At 32.2% G+C, this 20,622-nt stretch overlaps 1 protein-coding gene across 13 annotated transcripts in view; it reads right to left on the bottom strand.

Annotated features, from left to right (window-relative positions):
• ZnT49B (solute carrier family 30 member 9) overlaps positions 1-16,012 on the bottom strand; it is a 110,849-nt gene extending 94,837 nt beyond the window's left edge. For 2 of the 13 annotated variants that reach the window (XM_085807935.1, XM_085807936.1), the window contains exons 1-3: positions 15,685-16,011; positions 11,507-11,712; positions 5,736-5,890 (exon numbers count right to left, since the gene is read on the bottom strand). In XM_085807935.1, the coding sequence (XP_085664061.1) occupies positions 5,736-5,871 (136 nt within the window). In that variant the 5' untranslated portion in view covers positions 5,872-5,890; positions 11,507-11,712; positions 15,685-16,011. Of the gene's footprint in view, positions 1-5,735; positions 5,894-11,506; positions 11,713-15,684 lie in introns of those variants that run through there. The other 11 variants (XM_085807938.1, XM_085807928.1, XM_085807937.1 and 8 more) reach the window with 11 other exon arrangements.
• Between the last annotated feature and the right edge of the window lie 4,610 nt (positions 16,013-20,622).

Raw genomic sequence — 20,622 nt, 5'->3', positions numbered from 1 at the left:
TTTAACGTTGGAGTTTTGATTAAAAAAAAAAAAGGTAGGCAGTCTAATTAGGGTTACAGGAGTACACAAGTAAAATTTTGTGAAGATAGCACTTATCGTTTTAATTCCGTGGGTGTGCCCAAAGTGGGCACACTGATTGAAGAGCTTCGAAAAGAGTGCTGAAACGAGCATTGTCAATGAACTGACCGATGAGATGCGGAGAAACAAAGAATACAGACTCTCAGTTGTCCTAGATTATCGGTGAGCCCGGTCTGCACACACCTAGGGTTCGCCATTTGATTTTAGGCAAGATTTCAAGGTAAAAATTTAAAACTAATATAGAATAAGGAGAGCACACAGCCAAAAAAATAACATAGAAATTTTTTTTCAAACAATTCTTTTTATACCCTAAAAAAATCTGGAAGATTTTGAAAAATGAGGGTCTTAAAAAACTAAACATGGCTAAAATATGCGTTGAGCTGCCGTCTACTATAAATAAAGAAGGTTCAGAGTAACCTATAGTAACCTATAAATCCTTTTTCATTCAATTTTACTGAGCATACAGAAGGAAATTTTTAGGCGTGACCAGACCGAACACACTATGCTGCAAAGTTTTAAGGCAGGGCTTCTTAAACTTTTTTCAGTCGCGACCCCTTTTTATCACTGACACTTTTTTTCACGATCCCAGATATTAAATATAAATTAAAGATATAAAAATTAATATCCTCCCGTAAATAATTTACTTCTTTGGTAAACAATATACATATAAAAAGAAGTAGTTTAGGAGTTATTTTAAGCAAGCAAAAATTAAAAATTCTAATGAGACAGATGTGCTTGTTTTCTGCTGCATAACAAATTAAATTTTGGTGCAATATTTGACACTGCTGGACATTAAAGCATCTTCTACATGTCTCAACGTTGTACAACATTTGGTTTCAATTAGCGTTAAAGCTGAAAAAGTAGTTTTATAAAAATATGTGGTGCTGAATGATAGAAGAACATTTAATGCCATTTCGGAAATAGTGAGAAATCTAATTCTAACTCCGGTCCAAAATTCATCAAGGATTTTTGCGAAAACTCAAGTTTCAAGTTTGAATCATTAGATAGCTTTACAAATTCTTTTGCATTTTAGGTAATTTAATCTCTTTAATATCAATTAATGCAACGTCTTTAAAAGTCTAATCTCATTAATGTTAACGTAATTTCTTTAAAAGTCTTATGAATGCAGTTTGTTTAAATTCAACTATCAAACTGAATTTTCCTGACCCCAAAATTTTCATTTGCATACGACCCATACTTAAAGAAACCCTGATTTAAGGGAAGGTCAAAAGTGACAAATAATTAATAGAACTGAGGGAGGTCAAATACAAATGGATGTTGCCCAATATTTGAACATCCCTCAAAATGTCATATCAAGAGTTTGGAGCTGCTTTTCAAGCACTGGATCAGTTGACAGACAGTCTGGTCAAGGGTGACCAAGAGCAACAACTGCATTAGAAGATCATTTTCTGCAGTTGTCAGCTTGAAGAAACCACAAAGCGACTACAAGAAATTTGGTTTTAGACCTTCAGGCTGCAACAGGAACTCAAATTAGCCATTCTATTGCTGCATGAAGGCTTACTGAAGTTGGATTGTATGCGAGAAAAACAATGGTTTACGTCCTACTCACTCCAACTTCCAGAAGGACCTGCTTAAACTGGTGCCGTCGTCATGTTCAATGGAGAATAGATTACTGGGTCCACGTCTTGTTTCCTGATGAGTCTAGATATAATCTGAGCAGTGATTCTAATCATGTTTTGATCTGAAGAGAAGAAGGAGCATTGCCTTTGCTTGTCCATGAAATATCCCGTTTCCATGACTGCGGTTTAATGGTTTGGGGAGGAATCATGGCAAATGGCTGCAAGTTGCATATCTTTTGAGGAGGTTCTGTGACCACTCAGAGATATGTGGACAAGGTATTGGAACCCCAATTCAGACAATTTAGGGGTGCTGTTGGTGCAGAATTTTTGCTAATGAATGACAATGCTTGGCCTCATCGAGCATATGTGGTGTCTGAATATTTGCAAACAGTTGATACCACTTGAATAGGTTGGCCACCTTACTCACCTGACTGAGCATGTGTGGGATGCCCTAGGCCACTGAATTTCATGGTGCCTAATTCCTTCCCGGACCCTCCAGCAGCTGAAAAGTACACTTTTAGAAGAGTGGCATGCAATTCCACAAGACTTGATCAACCCTTTAGTAAAGTTTATGAAATCAAAATGTGAGGTATGCATATATGTCCGAGGTGGCCATACAGCATATTAAAAAAAAAATTTTTTTCACAAGAAGTCACTTAATTTTTTCATAATTTTTCAATTTCCATAAATTTTGTTTTAATTTCAATATTTTGCAAATAATCAACTGCCAAATATTGTAATTTATGTTAACTAATCCTTCTGTACAAATTTCTATGAATAATTTCTTATTAAGTACAGTTATGTTTCATTTTTGTAATTACCTTTTAATTTTGATGACCACTGTGTATATATATATATATATACAGTATAATATCTGAAATTCAACCACCCAATACCTGAAATGATCTAAAACCTGACCACTAATAACCTTTTTTTTAAAAAAGAGAATTTTCATGTGTATGTTAAACTAATGTACATTTGATATTTTTTCATAACAAAACATGTGGAGAGTCTTTTTTCCTTCGGCACCAAAGAAACGTATACATACTGAAGAAACAATCATTTATTAGCATAGATCTGTATGATCAACAATTTTGTCCAGTAACCTTCTTTTTGCTTGACATATACCTCAAACTGAAACATTCTTCCTCAAAACATCAATAACTTCATACCTACTAAATAATTTATATCCCTGAAGGCAACCTGGTGAACTAACTATTTTATTAATTTTTGCTTTCATCACGGCATGACTATCAACACACTGCAACTCGAGAAACAACTTGAAGCAGATAATAATTTTTATAAACATTTTTGTTTTAAAATACTAGTAATCGAACACAAAAAGCATGGAAACCTTTTTGCACTGACCTTTGTGATGATACTTTGCAATGGATGATTACAGACTTTAATTAATTGCACTGTGAAGTGTTTTATATGTTGACAAGAAGAAATTTAACAGAAATTTCTTTTGATATGCACAGAATAGATTTTGAAAATGATACTTGCCCCCTCCCAAAAAAAGATTACATTTAGTGCTGTTTGAATTGAAAATAACTGATTTGTTATTCAGATAAGCCCAGGGCTGGTACAACAGCTGTACACCAAGCAGAATTTAGGGAAGGTAATTTTTTTTTAGAATTTAGAGAAGCAACAAAATTACGGTATGGCGAAACTTTTAGAATTTTAGGAGGTTGTTGGCAGCAGAATTTAGAATTTATTGAACCTGCATCGAGACCCAAAATGTCTAGTGCCAGCCTTGAATAACCCTTAAGTATAGGTGGAAATTTATTTATTTAGAACTCGGATAAGCATGTGTGGGAAATAGGCATAATAAATACCTATATTATACTAACATAATACAGTTACTAATTATTTGTCAAAAGTGACAAATAATTAGTAGAACTGAGGGAGGTCAAATACAAATGGATGTTACCCAATATTTGGGCAACATTCATTTGTATTTGACCTCCCTTAGTTCTACTAATACATATAACTTCACCAGGGTAACTTCACCATATAACTTCACCAAGCCAAATTAAATGGAACATCATGTCTTTAATCGTCAATCTCATGATATATCGAAAATAGTCTAGACAACATGATAGTTAAGCTTTATGATGATAGTTACGAAATAGAAGGTTTTTCAAATACCGAAATCAAAAAACAAAATTTTCCAATAAATGGAATTTACAAAAAAAGTTTAGAAGTGGCAATAAATGAAGATAATATAATAGAAATTTTGTGTTGTGATGAAAATGCCCCAATCATCAATTAAATCTGTAGAATGGTTCTAAATCCAGAAAATATTGTTACCAATAATGAATGGATTTATAGGCGTTACAGAGAATGAAACACTTTTGACTGACAATTAAGTGGGAATTTTCAACATGGCAATTACAGGACTTGAACAATGCAACTTTGTAACTGAAAACAAAAATTACTTAGGAAATTAAAGAGAAAGAAGTGTTTCCTTATTTCAAATTTTTTTATTTTGCAATTCCTACATCATTACTAGATTTAAATTGATGATATGATATCCAAAAAAAACCCCAAATCCAGAATCACTGAAGTCCTAGTCTGGATCTATATACACTGTGCAAAAAAAAAGGGGGGGACAGTCCTACATCTCCTATTCTACTGGGCCAATTTACGAAATTCAAACTGTGTTTTTCATTTCTCAAAAGCTCGACTTAGGATATATATAGCCTTGTTCTAATGTAGGTATTTTGACATAAAATCAGACTTTTGTTGAGAGGACATGGCAATTTTTTTCCATATTTTGATTCTACGATTTAAATTATGCCTAAATATTACATTTTGTACAATTTGGAGAGAAATTCATGGAGAAATTCAAAAATTTATCTTGGCATATTTTTTTTTTTTTTTTTCAGGTTGCGCCAAGAATACTTCACTTTGCGAACTTCTTAATATATGGCAACCTATTTTCCTTTCCCTTTTCACATTGTGCACGAGGGTAAAAGTCACATCAATCCTACTTTCAAATAATTTTAACAAAATGCCTACACCACATTTGATGTTTTATCACTTTCAACAAATATGCCAAATTTCAAAATGTGCCAATATATAAATTCATGTATATCTTCGGAAATTTTGAATAGAAAAACTCTAATTTTTTGCAGGTATGCTTAGGAATACATCTATTTTAAGATGATGCTAAAAATGTTATAGATTACAATTCAAAATGTTTTTCAAAAAAATTATTAAAATTATTTAAGAATAAAAATTTTTAAAATAAATCATAAAAAATCAAATTTTATTTGGAAAGAACCTAAATTTCAAAATGTTAAGGAAAGAATCAAATAAGTTTAATAAAAAAGAGAGATTAATAAATAAATACCAAATTGAATAATTAAAACTGAGGAGCTAAAATTTTGAGAGCTAAGACGGTATAGTGGTTAGGGAAGCCTGACTGCGATATCAAAGGGCCTGGGTTCGAATTCCAGAGAAGGCATGGTTGTAACTGATCATCCCTTCATAGGAGGCAATGGTGGCCCACCTATTAGGTGCCTCCATAATAAAGAGACCAACACATCTGGCCTTGTGTAGATTAATGAACTGGGTTACACTGTAACTGTTCACAATCTGCCATTAGGAAAAAAAAAAAAAAAAAATTTAAACTACTCGTGTGATTTTTACAAAACTTGGCAGTTTGGCATAATTTGAGTCGTAGAATTGAAATACGGAAAAAAATTAACATGTCCTTTCAGAAAAAGTCCAACTTTGTGTCAGAATACCAATACTAGAAAAATGTTATATATAAATCTAATACATATCCTAAGTCGCACTTTCGACACATAAAAAACATGAATTGAATTTCATTCTACTGGGCCAATGGGAGATATAGAAATGCTTCCCCCTTTTTTTTTTGCGCAGTGTACATCGTATTGTACATCAATACAGAATTTCAAGAACTAGAAAAATCTTCGGCAGCTTTCTTTATATTGTGTGCAATACGTAATAAAAAAAAAAGAAAATTAGACAGCCAATTAAATTAAAACCTTCACTAAAGATAGAATTTTTTGGTAGATATATAATAAATATTTAATAACTTCATACCATCAAACTTTCCTAATTTCACAAGAATTCTATTCACTTTACTGTTTTTCTTTTCCCGAAATGGAAATGAAATGTGACTAAAACAGGCTCGAAGATGACAGGATTTTGTGCTGCTTTGAAATACAACTTTATGCATATTCTTCTTATATTCCTATCTGCTAAAACATTTAAAAGAAAACTAATAAATCATTTTATATGTAACGGCAATAAGCACACATGTGAACACTACAATAAAAAAATAATAAATAAATTGGTACAATGACTTAGTCTGCAAATTTTTAGCAATGGCCTATTAATAGAACACTCACATATATGTGCATGTACAATAAGCACAAGATAAAAATAAGCAAAACAAAATTATAACTTTAATTTGCAGTAGCCCCTTAGACCTCTGTTATTTTGGTTACTTTACTTTTTGATCCTAAAAACAGTTAACGTGCTCATAATAAATCTTAAATTAAACTTCTTCATATGACTTATATTACGCTCATGATGCATGTACTTCACCTCCCAGCATGCGCGTATGTGCAAAATTTATGACAAATTCAGTTTTTAAAGCATATTTTTCACATATCGAAGCTGAGATGTCTGAAGGTCATTTCTATTCCTCTTCTACACTTCCCACATCATGGAATGTGCCAACAGGAAGTCATTTGAGTTTATTTATTTTTTTTTTAACTGGGCTTTTCTGCTACTTGGCAGCTTTTTCATAAAATTTACGACACGCGCATGGTCGTGTTTTAAAATTCGGAAAATATTTTTTTTCTAAAATATTTTGTAATTTTGTGTTATTAATTGCCGTGTATTATTTTAATTTGAATACATTTGGCTCGGTAAATTTTATATCCTTTATCGTGGAAAAAAAATATGCGCAACCAGCTGATTTTGCTCGGATTCTTTTAGAATTATCTGTTGAAGAAAAGGAAGACAAAGAAACCTTTGGATGGGAGAACAATAGCGATTTCCATTCTTTATTTCATTTTATTTTTATTTTTTAGAAATAAATAAAAACATTAAAGTTAAGTTTAAAGTGCATTTTTGTAACCAGTAAGAAGTAAATTTCCTCGCAGAAGTAAGTAATGCTAAACTTACTTTTCTTCCTACCAAGGTGTTTTCCTTTTTTATTGTCTATACTTATCTTTGATGAATATTAAAATTAGCTTCAATTTTAAAATATAATTATTAAATAATAAATTTAAAATTTTCTATAATGAAATACATCATTGCATTTTCATCTCACTAACATAAGAACTTAAAAATAATTTACTTATATTTGAATGTGGATTGGATTATTTAATAATGGCAAAGCACACGAGGGCTACCTGCCTAAAAGGAGGTATGCCTTCGTGGAGAACTTTCTAAGGGAAACTGTCTCGTATACAAGTTAAACATGGGGAAAACCACCAAAACACCCATGCAGCCAGCCCGTTCGCGGGATTCGAACCTCGGACCAAATTACCAGTGTTCAGCGTCTTTACTGCTCGGCCACTGGTGCGCATATTTGAATGTGATATCATTTGTATATTGCAATAATAAGATTAATATTTTATTTCTTAACACATTTATTATCAATATTCACTCATTTCTGTCGTTTTTCGGTAAAATAATGGATGTCGTAAAAAATACGACGCGCGCGTGCTCATGTAAAATTGCCAAGCGTGCGTGCTGGAAGATTAAAGGTAAAAAATTTCAGCCAGTAAAAATATTTAAATTTACAAACCAAAATCGTAATCATCAAATGGAAATAAAACAGAATCATAATTTCTAACCTATTCTTATTCTAATCTATACAGTTGCTCTTGCTTGGCTCTGTACTGTTAACATTATACAAGCTACTTCAGTGCTATCGTTAACTGCAGTTTCCTCTTAGTTTCTCTGGCTCACAAGCCTGCTGCTCTTCATTTCCTCATTTATTCAAGAAAAAGAATGTTCTTTGTGCCAATTTAGCTGTGTATGTAATAAAATGTTTTATCAAGAACAAAAGGAGTGTCAGACTGCCCAAGAATAGAACCGTTCTTCTTATGAATTGGTTATATCGTTAAAATTATTTTATTACAGTCAAAAGTCGTTAATCCGGACTCATCGGGACTTCGGCGATTCCGGATTATAGATCATCAGTTTAAATCTCGTAAGATGGCATGCAGAAATTTCAAATTAAAAATATGAAACCGCAATTTATGAAATAAAGAACAATTATGATCTAAAGGGTATCAAAATTTACAAAAAAAAAAAAAGCTTAATATTTATTTGTTTACTTTATTAAACATTTCTTTCAATGTAAGTTGTTTTAAGTTGCTTCGTTTTATGTGATAATACTTTCTCTTTAATTCTATAAACAGACATAATTTCTTGTTCAGTTACAAAGTTCTGCTATTCAAGTCCCGTAATTGCTGTGCCAAAAATACCGACTAACTTGTCAATCGAAATTTTTTCGTTTTCACTAACCTCTCTGTCACCTTCTTCATGTCTTTATCCATTTTTTGCAGCAATTCCACTTTTTGTTTGATGGACATCGAAACGTACTTTCGTTTTGTAGATCCTTTGGGAGCTCCAGCATCAGTAATTCTATTTGACATAATCGAAAGTTCAAGTTTACTTTTATAAAATTGCTTTTACAGTCTGAAAAAAGTAATAAGCCGGATCCAGTTCGAAGATTAAGGAACAACGCAATCATCAACATTAACTGAAATAGATAATTTGATAATTTTAGCTCATACCGTCCGTTATACATTAAACACGCACGCGAAAATGTATTCTGCACTTGCGCACACGCATATGCGCAGTCGTAAAGGTCTTATGCGCACGCGTAAACGCCTATGCGCATGTGTCAACGCGGCGCATGCCCAGAAAGTTTTTAGCTTCGAGGTCCGGATTATGGGTGTCCGAATTAACGACTTTTGACTGTATATACATATACATATATATATAGAGAGAGAAAGATCAAATATGTACATAAATCTATATTTATAGCGTGGATTATTTAAATATTGCAAAACACACAAGGGCTGTTTGCCTTACACATATGTATATATACAAAGTCTTTAATCCAGATGTCCCTAATCCGGACCTCAAAGCTACAAACTTTCTGCGCATGTGTCAACGCATAACGCGTTAACGCATGTGCATAATACCTTTACGCATGCGCGTTTAATGTATAACGGACGGTATATGCTAAGCTAAAATTATCTAATTATCTATTTCAGTTAATGTTGCAGATTGCGTTGTTCCTTAATCTTCTAATTGGATCTGTCTTATTATTTTTTGCAGACTTTGAGCAATTTTATAAAAGTAAGCTTGAACTTTCGATTACGTCAAAAAGAATTTCCGATTCTGGAGCTGCCAAAGGATCTACAAAGCGAAAGCATGTTCTGATGTCCATCAAACAAAAAGTGAAATTGCTGCAAAAAATGAATAAAGGCATATCCTTTGATTCTCTAATCATTCCGAAATCTGTTTATCAATTTCAGGCTGCTCTGCGGGGGGGGGGGGGGCAGCGCGCAATGAACTGGAAGTTGATCTGTCAGCACTATATCCTTATCTTCAGGGCAGATGTTTTTATTTTATTCGCCTTATAATTTCTTACCAAATGTAGTATTTCATCTCAATGTACTCCATCTTTGATATTATTTAAATCAAATTCCTCCTTATTATAAATATCACGGATACACATCAGATAGTTTTCTGGCTGCAATTTTCTAATTTTGACTATGCATAATGTATGCTTTATGCATGTGCGCGTTGAAAGAAATGTTTAATAAAGTAAACAAATCTAAAGCTTTTTTTTTTTTTTTTTTTTTGTAAATTTTGATAGATCATAATTGCTCTTTATTTCATAAATTACGGTTTCATATTTTTAATTTTATAATTTCTGCATGCCATCTTACCAAATTTAAACTGATGACCTATAATCCGGAAAAATCGATAATCCGAAATCGCCGAAGTCCCAACGAGACCGGATTAAAGACTTTTGACTGTATATGTTTATAAATACATCTATGTATATTCATTATGATCTTTAAAAATACATGTGTGTATATGTATATACAGAGAAATTGAGAAGATATGCATATCAACTAAGCATCTTATTATTGGGCCAGTCCCGATGCAGGCATGCAAGATGGCAGAATTTAGAAGTTGCAGAATTTGCCCCAGGTTTTGAAAAACCTAGTACCAACTTGCTTATTATGAACTGAATGTCAGTAGTAATAATTGCAATGTCTGTTGTTAAATGACACTGTAGGAATATTAACAAATGTACACAATATCTGTCCTCTACTAGTAATACGATGTCTTTATTACAACCTCTGTTTTTCAATAGATAGATATGTCATTTTCCCAAAAGTAACAATTTTTTTATTGTCATTATTGTTGTTATTCTCAATGGTGGGATTATATAAAACTGATGAATAGTACAATGCACAAAGATGTCACTACACAGTTTAGAGTACTTCTTGAAGTCATTTGTCGGTAATGGATCCAGCAAAATGCTACTTATCACACATCCAAATAAAGCCATGCGGTTAATCTTTGGATTATGGTAACTTGACAATTTTTTGGCGAAAATTTGACGACCAACCCTGCTACAGCAGCCTGCTAGTTTTTGTTTGGACGCCATTTTGTTTTCATGAAGTAAAGGCATGTTTTTTGTTTTACTCAACATTTTTTTCCAACAATCTGCTAGCCGAATTATGCTTATGCTAGAACTTTTATGGAACAAAAGTGCTTAATTATGACGAAGATTAGGTGCAAAATTGGAAGAAAGTGCAGAATCACAAACTGCTTGTCGCGTTGCACATACACGGTATCCATGTACACATCGACCTATTTTCACTTAAAAAAACATCCCAGAATTGCGCAAAAATGGCATTGCGCACACTCTTGACTTTATCCATGTACACTGCTAAAGTCCTAGCTAGTAACCTTTATCGCCTTACCAAAATGTCGCCAAACTACCTGTTACCATATTCCAAAGATTAGCCGTTTTTTCTACTACACTTCCTAAGACTTAACATGCAGTTCTTGCATACAATTTTCAGCAATCATATTACGATAGCTCCTAAGTTTACTAAATTTATTACCAACACAATTTCCCCTGTGAATGAGGAGAGATACCTTAAAGAAAATGCCTATACAAATAATCTGCTTATACTGAAGGACATAATGGTAAAACTTTATGCCGGTGTTTAACCTTTTAACTGTCATGCCCGAGAACTGGTGTTCGAAAATGTCACGCCCGAGTATTTCTCGGGGTAACTTTTTTTTTTTTTTTTTTTTTTTGAGTGCATTGTATTGTCATACCCGAATATATATCGGGAGATGTTCATTTCGGCTACATTTGGTTTTTCCAATAAAAAAATTTGACAATTTGTGTACCCAAATCATCAAAATAACTTGACAGTTAAAGGGTTAAGAACATCAGTGTGCATCTGCTCCATAAAGTTGCCTCAAGCATGTGCATTTATTACTGCATACAGCTACCATTTTGAGCATATGTTGTAAATATATAATTTAATCCAAGGCAATATAATTCAAATATGTGCGACTCTTCAGTCACCCTCTGAGTGTGTGTATGTATACATATATACAGCAAAAAGGCTAAAATCTGAATTCCAATAACCAGAATTACCTGTTACCTGGAACTCCCATAATAATTTTTTTCTCTTTTTCTCAGTGTAGGAATGGATAATACGACATTCAAGCAAAAATAAGTATGCTATAAATCTATTTTTATTCCAATTAGTCATGTTTCTATTGCTTGAAAACATTATTACCTGTGATAGTACTGAATCATCTTGCACTTTGTTTCGGCTTTAATCAACTGGCAGCTAGTGAATCATATTTTCACTTTTCACAATGCTGTGGAGGGGGTAGCAGCATTCTATTATTCTATCCAGCCCTCTACACAATAAGTAAACCCTGAAGACCAGTATTTATTTGGAATGGAATGTGCTAATATTGATTTCTTTTGTTGACTAAGCTGGAAAGAAGAAAAGAGATTTAGGTTCCGATTAACTTAAGCTCGGCAAGCACTCTGAACTGCACGTTTCCTTAACTTTCAATTTTTCTCAGTTTATTATTTTGTTCAGTCTGCTAGAACTACTATCTTATCCAAACTTATGTTTTCATAAAAGATTACATTTCTGTGTACATTTAGTAAAAGATTAAAGATTACATTTACTACTGTTATCCATAACAGTAGTAAATAGCTTTTTCATCAAAACATTATATCCATTATTCAGCCAATGAATATCATAATTTGGCAAGTACTGAAATGCAGACATAAAGTAGCCTTTGTAAAAGTAATGCAGCAGAAAGGTTGTCCTAGAATTCTTGAAATATTTTGATGTTACATCTACTGTGTAGAGTACTGCAAGGACAAATTAAAAACAGGTCCCCAGTGTTTTTTTTTTTTTTTTTTTTTTTTTTAAATGCTTACACAGACACAGGCTACATACACAGCTGTCTATGCAACTGATTTTTTAAGGGTGCCAATTAAGTTGTTCTCAGATGTAGTAATTAATAATGATGCATTTTGCTTTGAATTATTAATATGTTTTATTAATACTAGGCATCAACTACACTGATCATCTAGAGAGATGAAAATGCTACAGCAGGGCCTGTTTATATCCCAGCTAGCATGTTTCATTATGATGATAACAGCACTGAACATGAAGATTTTTTAAAATTAAAAATGAAAAATTGAAATTTTTTTATTAATGGAAAATATCAAGAATTGCCACATGAAGATGAGATAACTGAAATCTTCCTTTACAATGACAATGCCCCTGTCATCAATTAACATACGATGAAAACCTGTAGCATATTTTTAAATCCAGATAATATCACCATTAGTTATGAAGAAAGTGACAAAAAGGTTATTGAGAATAAAAAGATTTCAATTGAATGCTTAGTATGAATCTTCAACATGTCAATTAAAAGACTTGAAAATTTGCACCTGAAGAAGAAATGATATTTCTCTATAAAATTAAACTGCTTAAAGAGCTTATATTAAAAAAAGTCTACTGAAACAAAACAAATGTTACGACTTGGCTCTTTTATTTTATTTTGTTTTTGAAAAATTTCAGTTCCCTTATTGTTTCATAAAATTATATTCTTTTTATTATTTCATAAAATGTTCTACTTTTAATGTTATAATTTTTACACATGATCTTACCAGATTTAAAATTATGATGTATGATCTGGAATCACTAAAGTCCTGACAATGTCTGAACTCGAACGTCGCACTGCATGTACACACCCACACATACACATATATAAAAACACATAACTAATGAGGCTTCAAAGATTTTCAATCAGTAATATATTTTAATGCAAAATGAATTCTTATTTAGATTTTTTTAAATAAGCACATTACAACCATGAGATTAACACTTTTACAAAAACTTCTTTTTGGATCAGCTACAGAACAGCAACTAATCAACACAACACTCTTATAGATCAAATCTTAAACTAACATTTTTATCTATAAACAAATCAATACAATAACACTCTGATCTATAAATAATTCATTAATTTTAGATTGAAATCTATGAGTGTTTCCTAAAGTTTAAGGCATTTCAAAATATGGGAAAATGAACAGAATTAGAGATGTATGTGCTGCAATCAGACATGAATATGAATTCATATCTCATAAAAACTGTAATGGACAGTTCTTTCGGTTAATCTCCAGATTATGGTAACTTGGCGATTTTTTGGCCAAAATTTGGCGACCAACTCTGCTAGTTTTTTTCTGGACGGCATTTTGTTTTCACGAAGTAAAGGCGCTTTTCTTTTTTTTTTTTTTTTTTTTTTTTAACTCAACATTTTTTTCCCAACAATCTGCTAGCCACTTTATGCTTATGCTAGAACTTTTATGGAACAAAAGTGCTTAATCATGATGAAGATTAGGTGAGAAATTGGAAGAAAGTGCAGAATCGCAAACTGCTTGCCGCGTTGCACATACACGGTATCCATGTACACGTCGACCTATTTTCATTTAAAAAAACATCCCAGAATTGCGCAAAAATGGCATTACGCACACTCTTGACTTTATCTATGTACACTGCTAAAGTCCTAGTTAGTAACCTTTATCGCCTTACAAAATGTCACCAAACTACCCGTTACCACATTCCAAAGATTAGCCGTTTTTTCTACTACACTTCCTATAAATGACTACCACCATAAGAGACCAAAGTTACCGGATCTAATGAACATAGTAGAAACTGATTCTTGATAAACAATTATTACAGAAGAATTACTACATGAGTTTTGGTTGTTACTTGCTCAATAAAAAAACAATTTATGAAATCAAAGAAACCCGCATAATTCTGGTTTTACAAAGCAAAATATGCATCATGAATAATATACAGATATTTAACTAAAGTTCCCTAAATGATCTATGAGTTATTAACATAAATGGAATATATTTCTAATGATATAATGGACTGTTTTCTTCCCCCCTTTTTGCACATGTGTATGTTTAACTGTGGAAAAACTCTTGCTGGCTTTCAAGAAGTTTTATATTTAGAATAGTTGTTGAGACATTAGGAATTTGTTTAGAGCAGGAGAAATGAAAAATGAGCAATGCCCTTGCCGAGACTCGAACCACGGACCTCTTGAATACGCACCAATTGTGCTGACCATTACACCACGAAGGAATGCTAAGAAGGTGGGAGAAATACCTCATATACTCCCCCTTTTAAAGGGCGACTGAGGATTAGAGGACCCAATCGCCAAATTCTGGTGGTGGAGAATCACCATCCACCACCTTTCTGAGTTCAGGCACAACTGTAGAGACATTAGTTTTTTTTTAAGCAGAAGTGAAAAATGAGCAATTCCCTCGCCTGGACCTCTCAAATACACACCGAGCGTGCTGGCCATTAAACCACGAAGGCATGCTAAGAAGGCTGGAGAAATGGGACAACTGGGGATTAGAGGACACAGTTGCCAAATCCTGATGGTGAAGAACTGTCAGCCACCACCTTTTTTAGTTTGGGTGCCACTGTAGGGACATTAGGTCATTTTTAAGAAAACACAGAAAATGAGCAATATCCACACCAGGACTGGAACCACCACTACACCACGAAGGCGAGAGAAATACCTTATATGGTAATGCCGAGTCATGAAATAAAAGGGCAATAAAATAGGTAACAATCAGTAAAATTTAATTGAACAGTTCGAAGACTTAACAGTTTTTTCTACTACATCGGTTAATAAACAAGTCAGCTCTCCTGCTATGCTAAAAGTTTTAATATTTTCTTGATAATATTCACAGCTTAAACACTAAAAATTCTAAAGGAAACTGATAATGTTAATACTTAATCACTAAGCATTTTGTTTACAGCTACCAGTGCATAAGAAACTGAAGTTCCTTCATTTAAATATACAGTGCTGAATTCGATACAATACTGCAGTTGCAATAATATTTAAAATACATTGCATTTAGAATTTTAAAGCCTCAGTATTAATCCTGACCATCTGTATGTAAACAGATAATGCCGTGGTATACCAGAGTAGCTGACAGATATTAAATTAACGACAAAGAAAATTGCTTTCAGTAATAAGCATGAACAAATGCTTAAGTTCACATCAAATTTTAGTAATCAGCATACTAATGCATTATAACATTAAATACCATTGACACTGTCACGGAACAATTCCGTTCCTAATATTAGACATACAATCTTGGAATATAAGACATACAATCTTATAAATCTTACATTCCATTCATATATAATGAAATGTCCCTACTTTTAAAGTAACATAGGACTGAAAAAACATTACATAGGCAACCTAAGAAACTTACAATTACGAACTTAAGCAACCACATAATTTAATACAAAATAATTTTTCAAAACGAACGTTCCGGCAAGATGATTATCATGATACACACACTACAACATCGAATATATGACAGCATATCAAAATAATGAGAGGTAAAACTACGCACTCTATATTTAAGAAACAATAGAAGCAGGTAAAATACCTGCCTTCTTCCAGAGTATTTATTATCATAAAGTTTTTAGTAAAATTCTGAGCAACTGTCAAGAGTGTTGCATTTGGAAATATGAAGAAGGAGAGTTATCTTAACTCAGATTTCTTAAGACGAGGAGTCAAATTTTTCTTATATGAATCATTATAAAAATTTCTTATACATATAATAACTACAGATTGGACCTTTCACAGGAACAAAAGCAATGTAAATAATATGTATTAATTTAACTATGAAACTTCAATTACTATGAGTATTTAATTTCTGACAAAGATAATAGATGGCGCTCTGCATTGTAGACAGGTGTTGCCATATTATAAACTAGAAAATTTCCGAGATCCATGTTTCGAGAAGAAGCGCCCTCTATTCTGCTGCAGGTAGCACACACACACAGATCCTATTTTATTCTCGAGTGTCAGGTAGCGGTTTACTCAAGCAAGGCCAACTAGATATCTACAGGCCTGCTCCAATCTGATGATCACATGATCTGACGTCATAATCTTAGTCCTTCAATTTTGTAAGTTGACATTGCTTCGCCGTAGGTTTAGTGCTAGTGGGATAATTGTTTACATGTGTTTTTTCTTCTGAAAAATTTTGTATTTTACCGGAAAGTAAAATATTATATTGTGAATTTGAATTTATAAGAAAAAGTGTGTTTTAGAATGCCAAGAAAGTGTAGTGTACCTAAATGCCGATCAAATTACGATAGCAGTAATGAACATGTTCAACGACTTTCAAATTTTCTTCGTATCCTGTACTCTCTCAGAAATGGATAAAAAATATTAATCGCAAAGATTTTGTAGCGGGCAAACACAGTAGTGTATGCATTAAGCATTTTGAAGAAAAAATTTGTCTTTCGAGAAGATAAAGCTGTTCGTGATGATGGAACGGCATTAGTAATGGTTTTGCAAGAAAAATAGATCTTCCCTCTTCATGGATATTCATAACCAAAGGTAAGATCTTTTGGCTATCGAAATTAGAATTTTTAAACTGTTCAAAAGTGCTTGTATCTTTAAAAATATTGGACGATTTAAATGTAAGAGTTTTTTTCAATGAAAATGAAATTCCCATTGAAAAGTTCAAATGGATATTTGGAGAAGAAAAACTATGTGATAAATGGTTTAAACTTGAGACAGTGATTAGCCATTTGGATGGTTTTTCTGCTTCTGATATTCATGATGACTGCAATTTAAATTTAGATAAAATATCAGAACTACTGTTGAAATGTGCAGAAACAGAAAATAATCCACATTCTGAGAAATTTAAGTTTTTGTATGAACAGATTCAATTAATGCAAATGAAACAGCATTCATATAGTGCAGAATTCTTTGCCTGGTCTTGTTATATATTTTATTGTAATCCAAACAGCTACAATATTATACGTAACAGTAAGTATTTTATATTGCCTCATCCGTCATACTTAAGGAAGTTATCTCTGAAAATTGGCCAAGCAGATTCTGGATTACAAACAAGTCACTGGATGTATTTGAAAAAAAAAATGTGAAATTTTAAATGATTCTGAAAAAATTGTCAATTTATTATTAGATGTGATATATATAAAATCACAAGTTTCGTATAAAAGTGGTCGTGTTTTAGGTTTTTCGGATAATTCGCAGATGGAGGCCACAACTCTGCAAACATTTATGATAAGCTATATTAGCAAAAAACAGAGATATTGTAGCAATGTTTCCCGCAAAAAAACTTATCATCACATCAATTATTAATATTTACAAAACAAGTAATTGACCATGTACAGTCTTGTGGCTATCGAATCATAACTCTAATATAAGACAATAATAGAATTAACAGAAATATGTTCAAAATGCTTTGTGGTGGTGCATTAAAATCCTCATTTATAAACCCTACCATGCACGATCTTCTAATATTTACATTATTTGATACAGTTCATTGGTAAAAGCTTACAATTGGGTTCCCCTCGTTTATTGGCGATTCTTTCTTGACGCCAAGATCGGCGCCAGGAAGTCACAATTTCAAGATGGCCGCTACACAAAACCAAAATAAGAAGTCGAAGAATTGCATAAGATCTGTGTCCATGTACACATCGATCTGTTTTTACTTAAAAAAACATCCTAGAATTGCACAAACTAGGCATTGCGCCTTAAATATGTCCATGTACACATCAATCTATTTTCATTTAAATAAAATCAGGAAGCTAAAACAAATTTAAAACTATTGTGGTAACCAGAAGTGAGGTTTCATCGCCAAAATTTTTAAAAAAATGTCGCCAATTGAAGGGGCACCCAATTCTACACTAAAGCCAGTTCATTTATCAAAATCTATATGAAACAACTGGTTCAATCAGAACGATTCAAACCAAACATTTTTTATACCGTCATTTGAAAACTCAAATATTGTTTACAATTCCAGTGTTCTACATTTAAAAAAATTGTATAAAATAGAAAAAAACGATAATATTAAAATGGCTCCAACTTTATCAAGGAAAGTTTTATTTCCGTCTTCTATAGAGGAACAGAATGTAAGTACTGCTATTAAACTTTTTGATGAAAAGACTTTAGCTGCTCTGCAAATTGAATCGCAGAATAATAGAACTCGGCATGGAAAAGATGTCTCAAGAACTAAACATTTTGTTGATGTAATTTTAAAGTGGTGGAAAATTGTGACTGTTAAACACTCTCAAGAGGCCTTACAGTTTCAAGATGTATTTATGCAGCCTATAAGGACAACAGAAGATAAAAGCTTAGAATGTTTATCACAGTTTTGTTCGTGGCTTATATCATGGAACGATTTTTGCCCAACAACAAAAAATTGTAAGTCACAAATTGGGGAAACTGTCAAAAGAAGCCCAAGTTGCTCTTCTCCATACAACAGCAACATTGAATGAACTTTCAAAGTATTTGTTAAAAGAATTTAAATTACCTTTTATTCCTTCAGGAAAATTTCAGACAGATGACCTTGAGGGATGTTTTGGTCAATTTCAACAAATGAGTAGCTGTAATTATAATGTATCCTTACAGCAGATTATAGAGTCGGAAAGAAAACTAAAATTAATTAGTTTGCTTAAAATGCAATTTCTGAGAAAGGTTCATTTATTTTACAACATTTTTCTTGTAATGATATTGAAGATTTTAATGATGATCAACTTATTGATAAGGAATTTGGTGATGTTTTGCATCAATCCAACGATGTTAATGTTACAGAAAAAGATACAATGTGTCTAATTTACATTTCTGGATATGTTTGTAGATCTGTATTGAAGCATATAAATTGTAATCTCTCCAGGAAAAAATTAATTCTTGACAAAGAAATGATAGTTGAATATTGGGAAGATTTTGCGTACTTAGCTGCTATTGATCGAGGTGGTTTATTTTGGCCAACAGAATTCGTGCTTTTCATTAATACCTCTGCATTTAAAATATTTTTAATCCTAATATCTGAAATGTATGAGAAATTATATATTTTATCAAAAAATCAACATTCTATATTAATAAGTCTCATCACAGAGAAAGTTGAAAACAGGATTATTTGGAATGATAGTATTTGTGAATGTGGCAAATCATTGCATGATTTGTTGAAAAGTTGTGTCACATGCATTTCCAATATATTGCAGAATATTTACTGTAAGGTTAAAAATAACAATTTAAAGGAAACCAATGACCAAAAAAGAAAAATGGGTAAATTAAATAATTCTGGAATTTAGGTGAATTTTTTATGTAATTTTAAAGTTAAATAATTAGTATTTGCAAACTGTGCATAACTGAGCCATAGAAACTTGCTGCTGCCTACTAGTGTCTGAGTGGTAAAATAGCTGAAAACTGATAGTTTGGTCTGGAGTTCCAATCTCGGCAAACGGGCTGGCTGATAATTACCTTATACGGGCAAATAGAATTGATAATTACCTTATATGATCAAATAGAATCAAAAGTTAATTAAGTTTGAAAATATTGACAAGTGTGATAGAAGCTGATGAACCAACAAAAAGGAAGATGTTAATTTTAAAAGTGAAATAAAAACTTGGGAAATATGGGATGATAATGCGATAGCAAGAAATCTAATGAATTAGACTGTGACAGCTCCATAAGCGTTAAAATGTGTGAATGAACAGAATACAAAGAAAAGATGGGAGAAAATAAAAAATGAAATGGCGGCAAGAACAGAAGATATTCATATCAAATGTAGAAAGAATTAGCTCAGCTGAAAATGAGTCAAAACGAATCTGTAGATGCTTACATGAATACAGCTGTAATTCTGAAAAGTAAAAGCATTCAAGTTGGGATGAAATAAGAGATAAAAAATTAATTTACCTCATACTAGAAGGACGTTAAAGTTGATTATTGTTAAAATTATCAAAAGTAATAAAGAGAAAGATATAGCTTCAATTATACAAGCTTTAAGATAAACAAATTGTAGGTCATGATTTAAAAGAAATTTTTACCAAAACTAAAGCAGAAGAAAAGACAAGCGAGAACAATGAAAAAAGATTATGTAGTATGATGTATGAAATGATAGAAGAACTAAGTTCAATGGAGGCTCATGAAGTCTGGAAATTAGTTGAAAGATCTATCAATAAGAAAATTACGATGTTTACGAAAACTACAAAATAAGATTTTTGATGTAAAAACTGCATATTTAAATGGATACTTGAATAAACCAATTTATATGGAACAACCACCTGGATTTAAATCAGATTCAGACTGTCAAGCATTAATAGATTGGATAAAAAAAAAAAAAAAAAAAAAAAAAAAGGTAGTAGTTCAAGGCACATTAATCGAAATCCTTTGCCGTAAGCCAAATCAACTAGCTAAATCATGTTTATTTTTGTAGACCTCAAATCAGAGGCTACAATGATAAGCCTGTTTTGGCATTCATATTTCAAAAATTTGAATGGCACACTTTTTGTTGATGTGAATTAATGAT

Source organism: Stegodyphus dumicola, chromosome X1, assembly GCF_044657685.1.
Source record: "Stegodyphus dumicola isolate Sdum_Otavi_A_Nest chromosome X1, ASM4465768v1".
Lineage (NCBI taxonomy): Eukaryota > Metazoa > Arthropoda > Arachnida > Araneae > Eresidae > Stegodyphus > Stegodyphus dumicola.
This window is presented reverse-complemented; position numbering and strand designations above follow the sequence as displayed.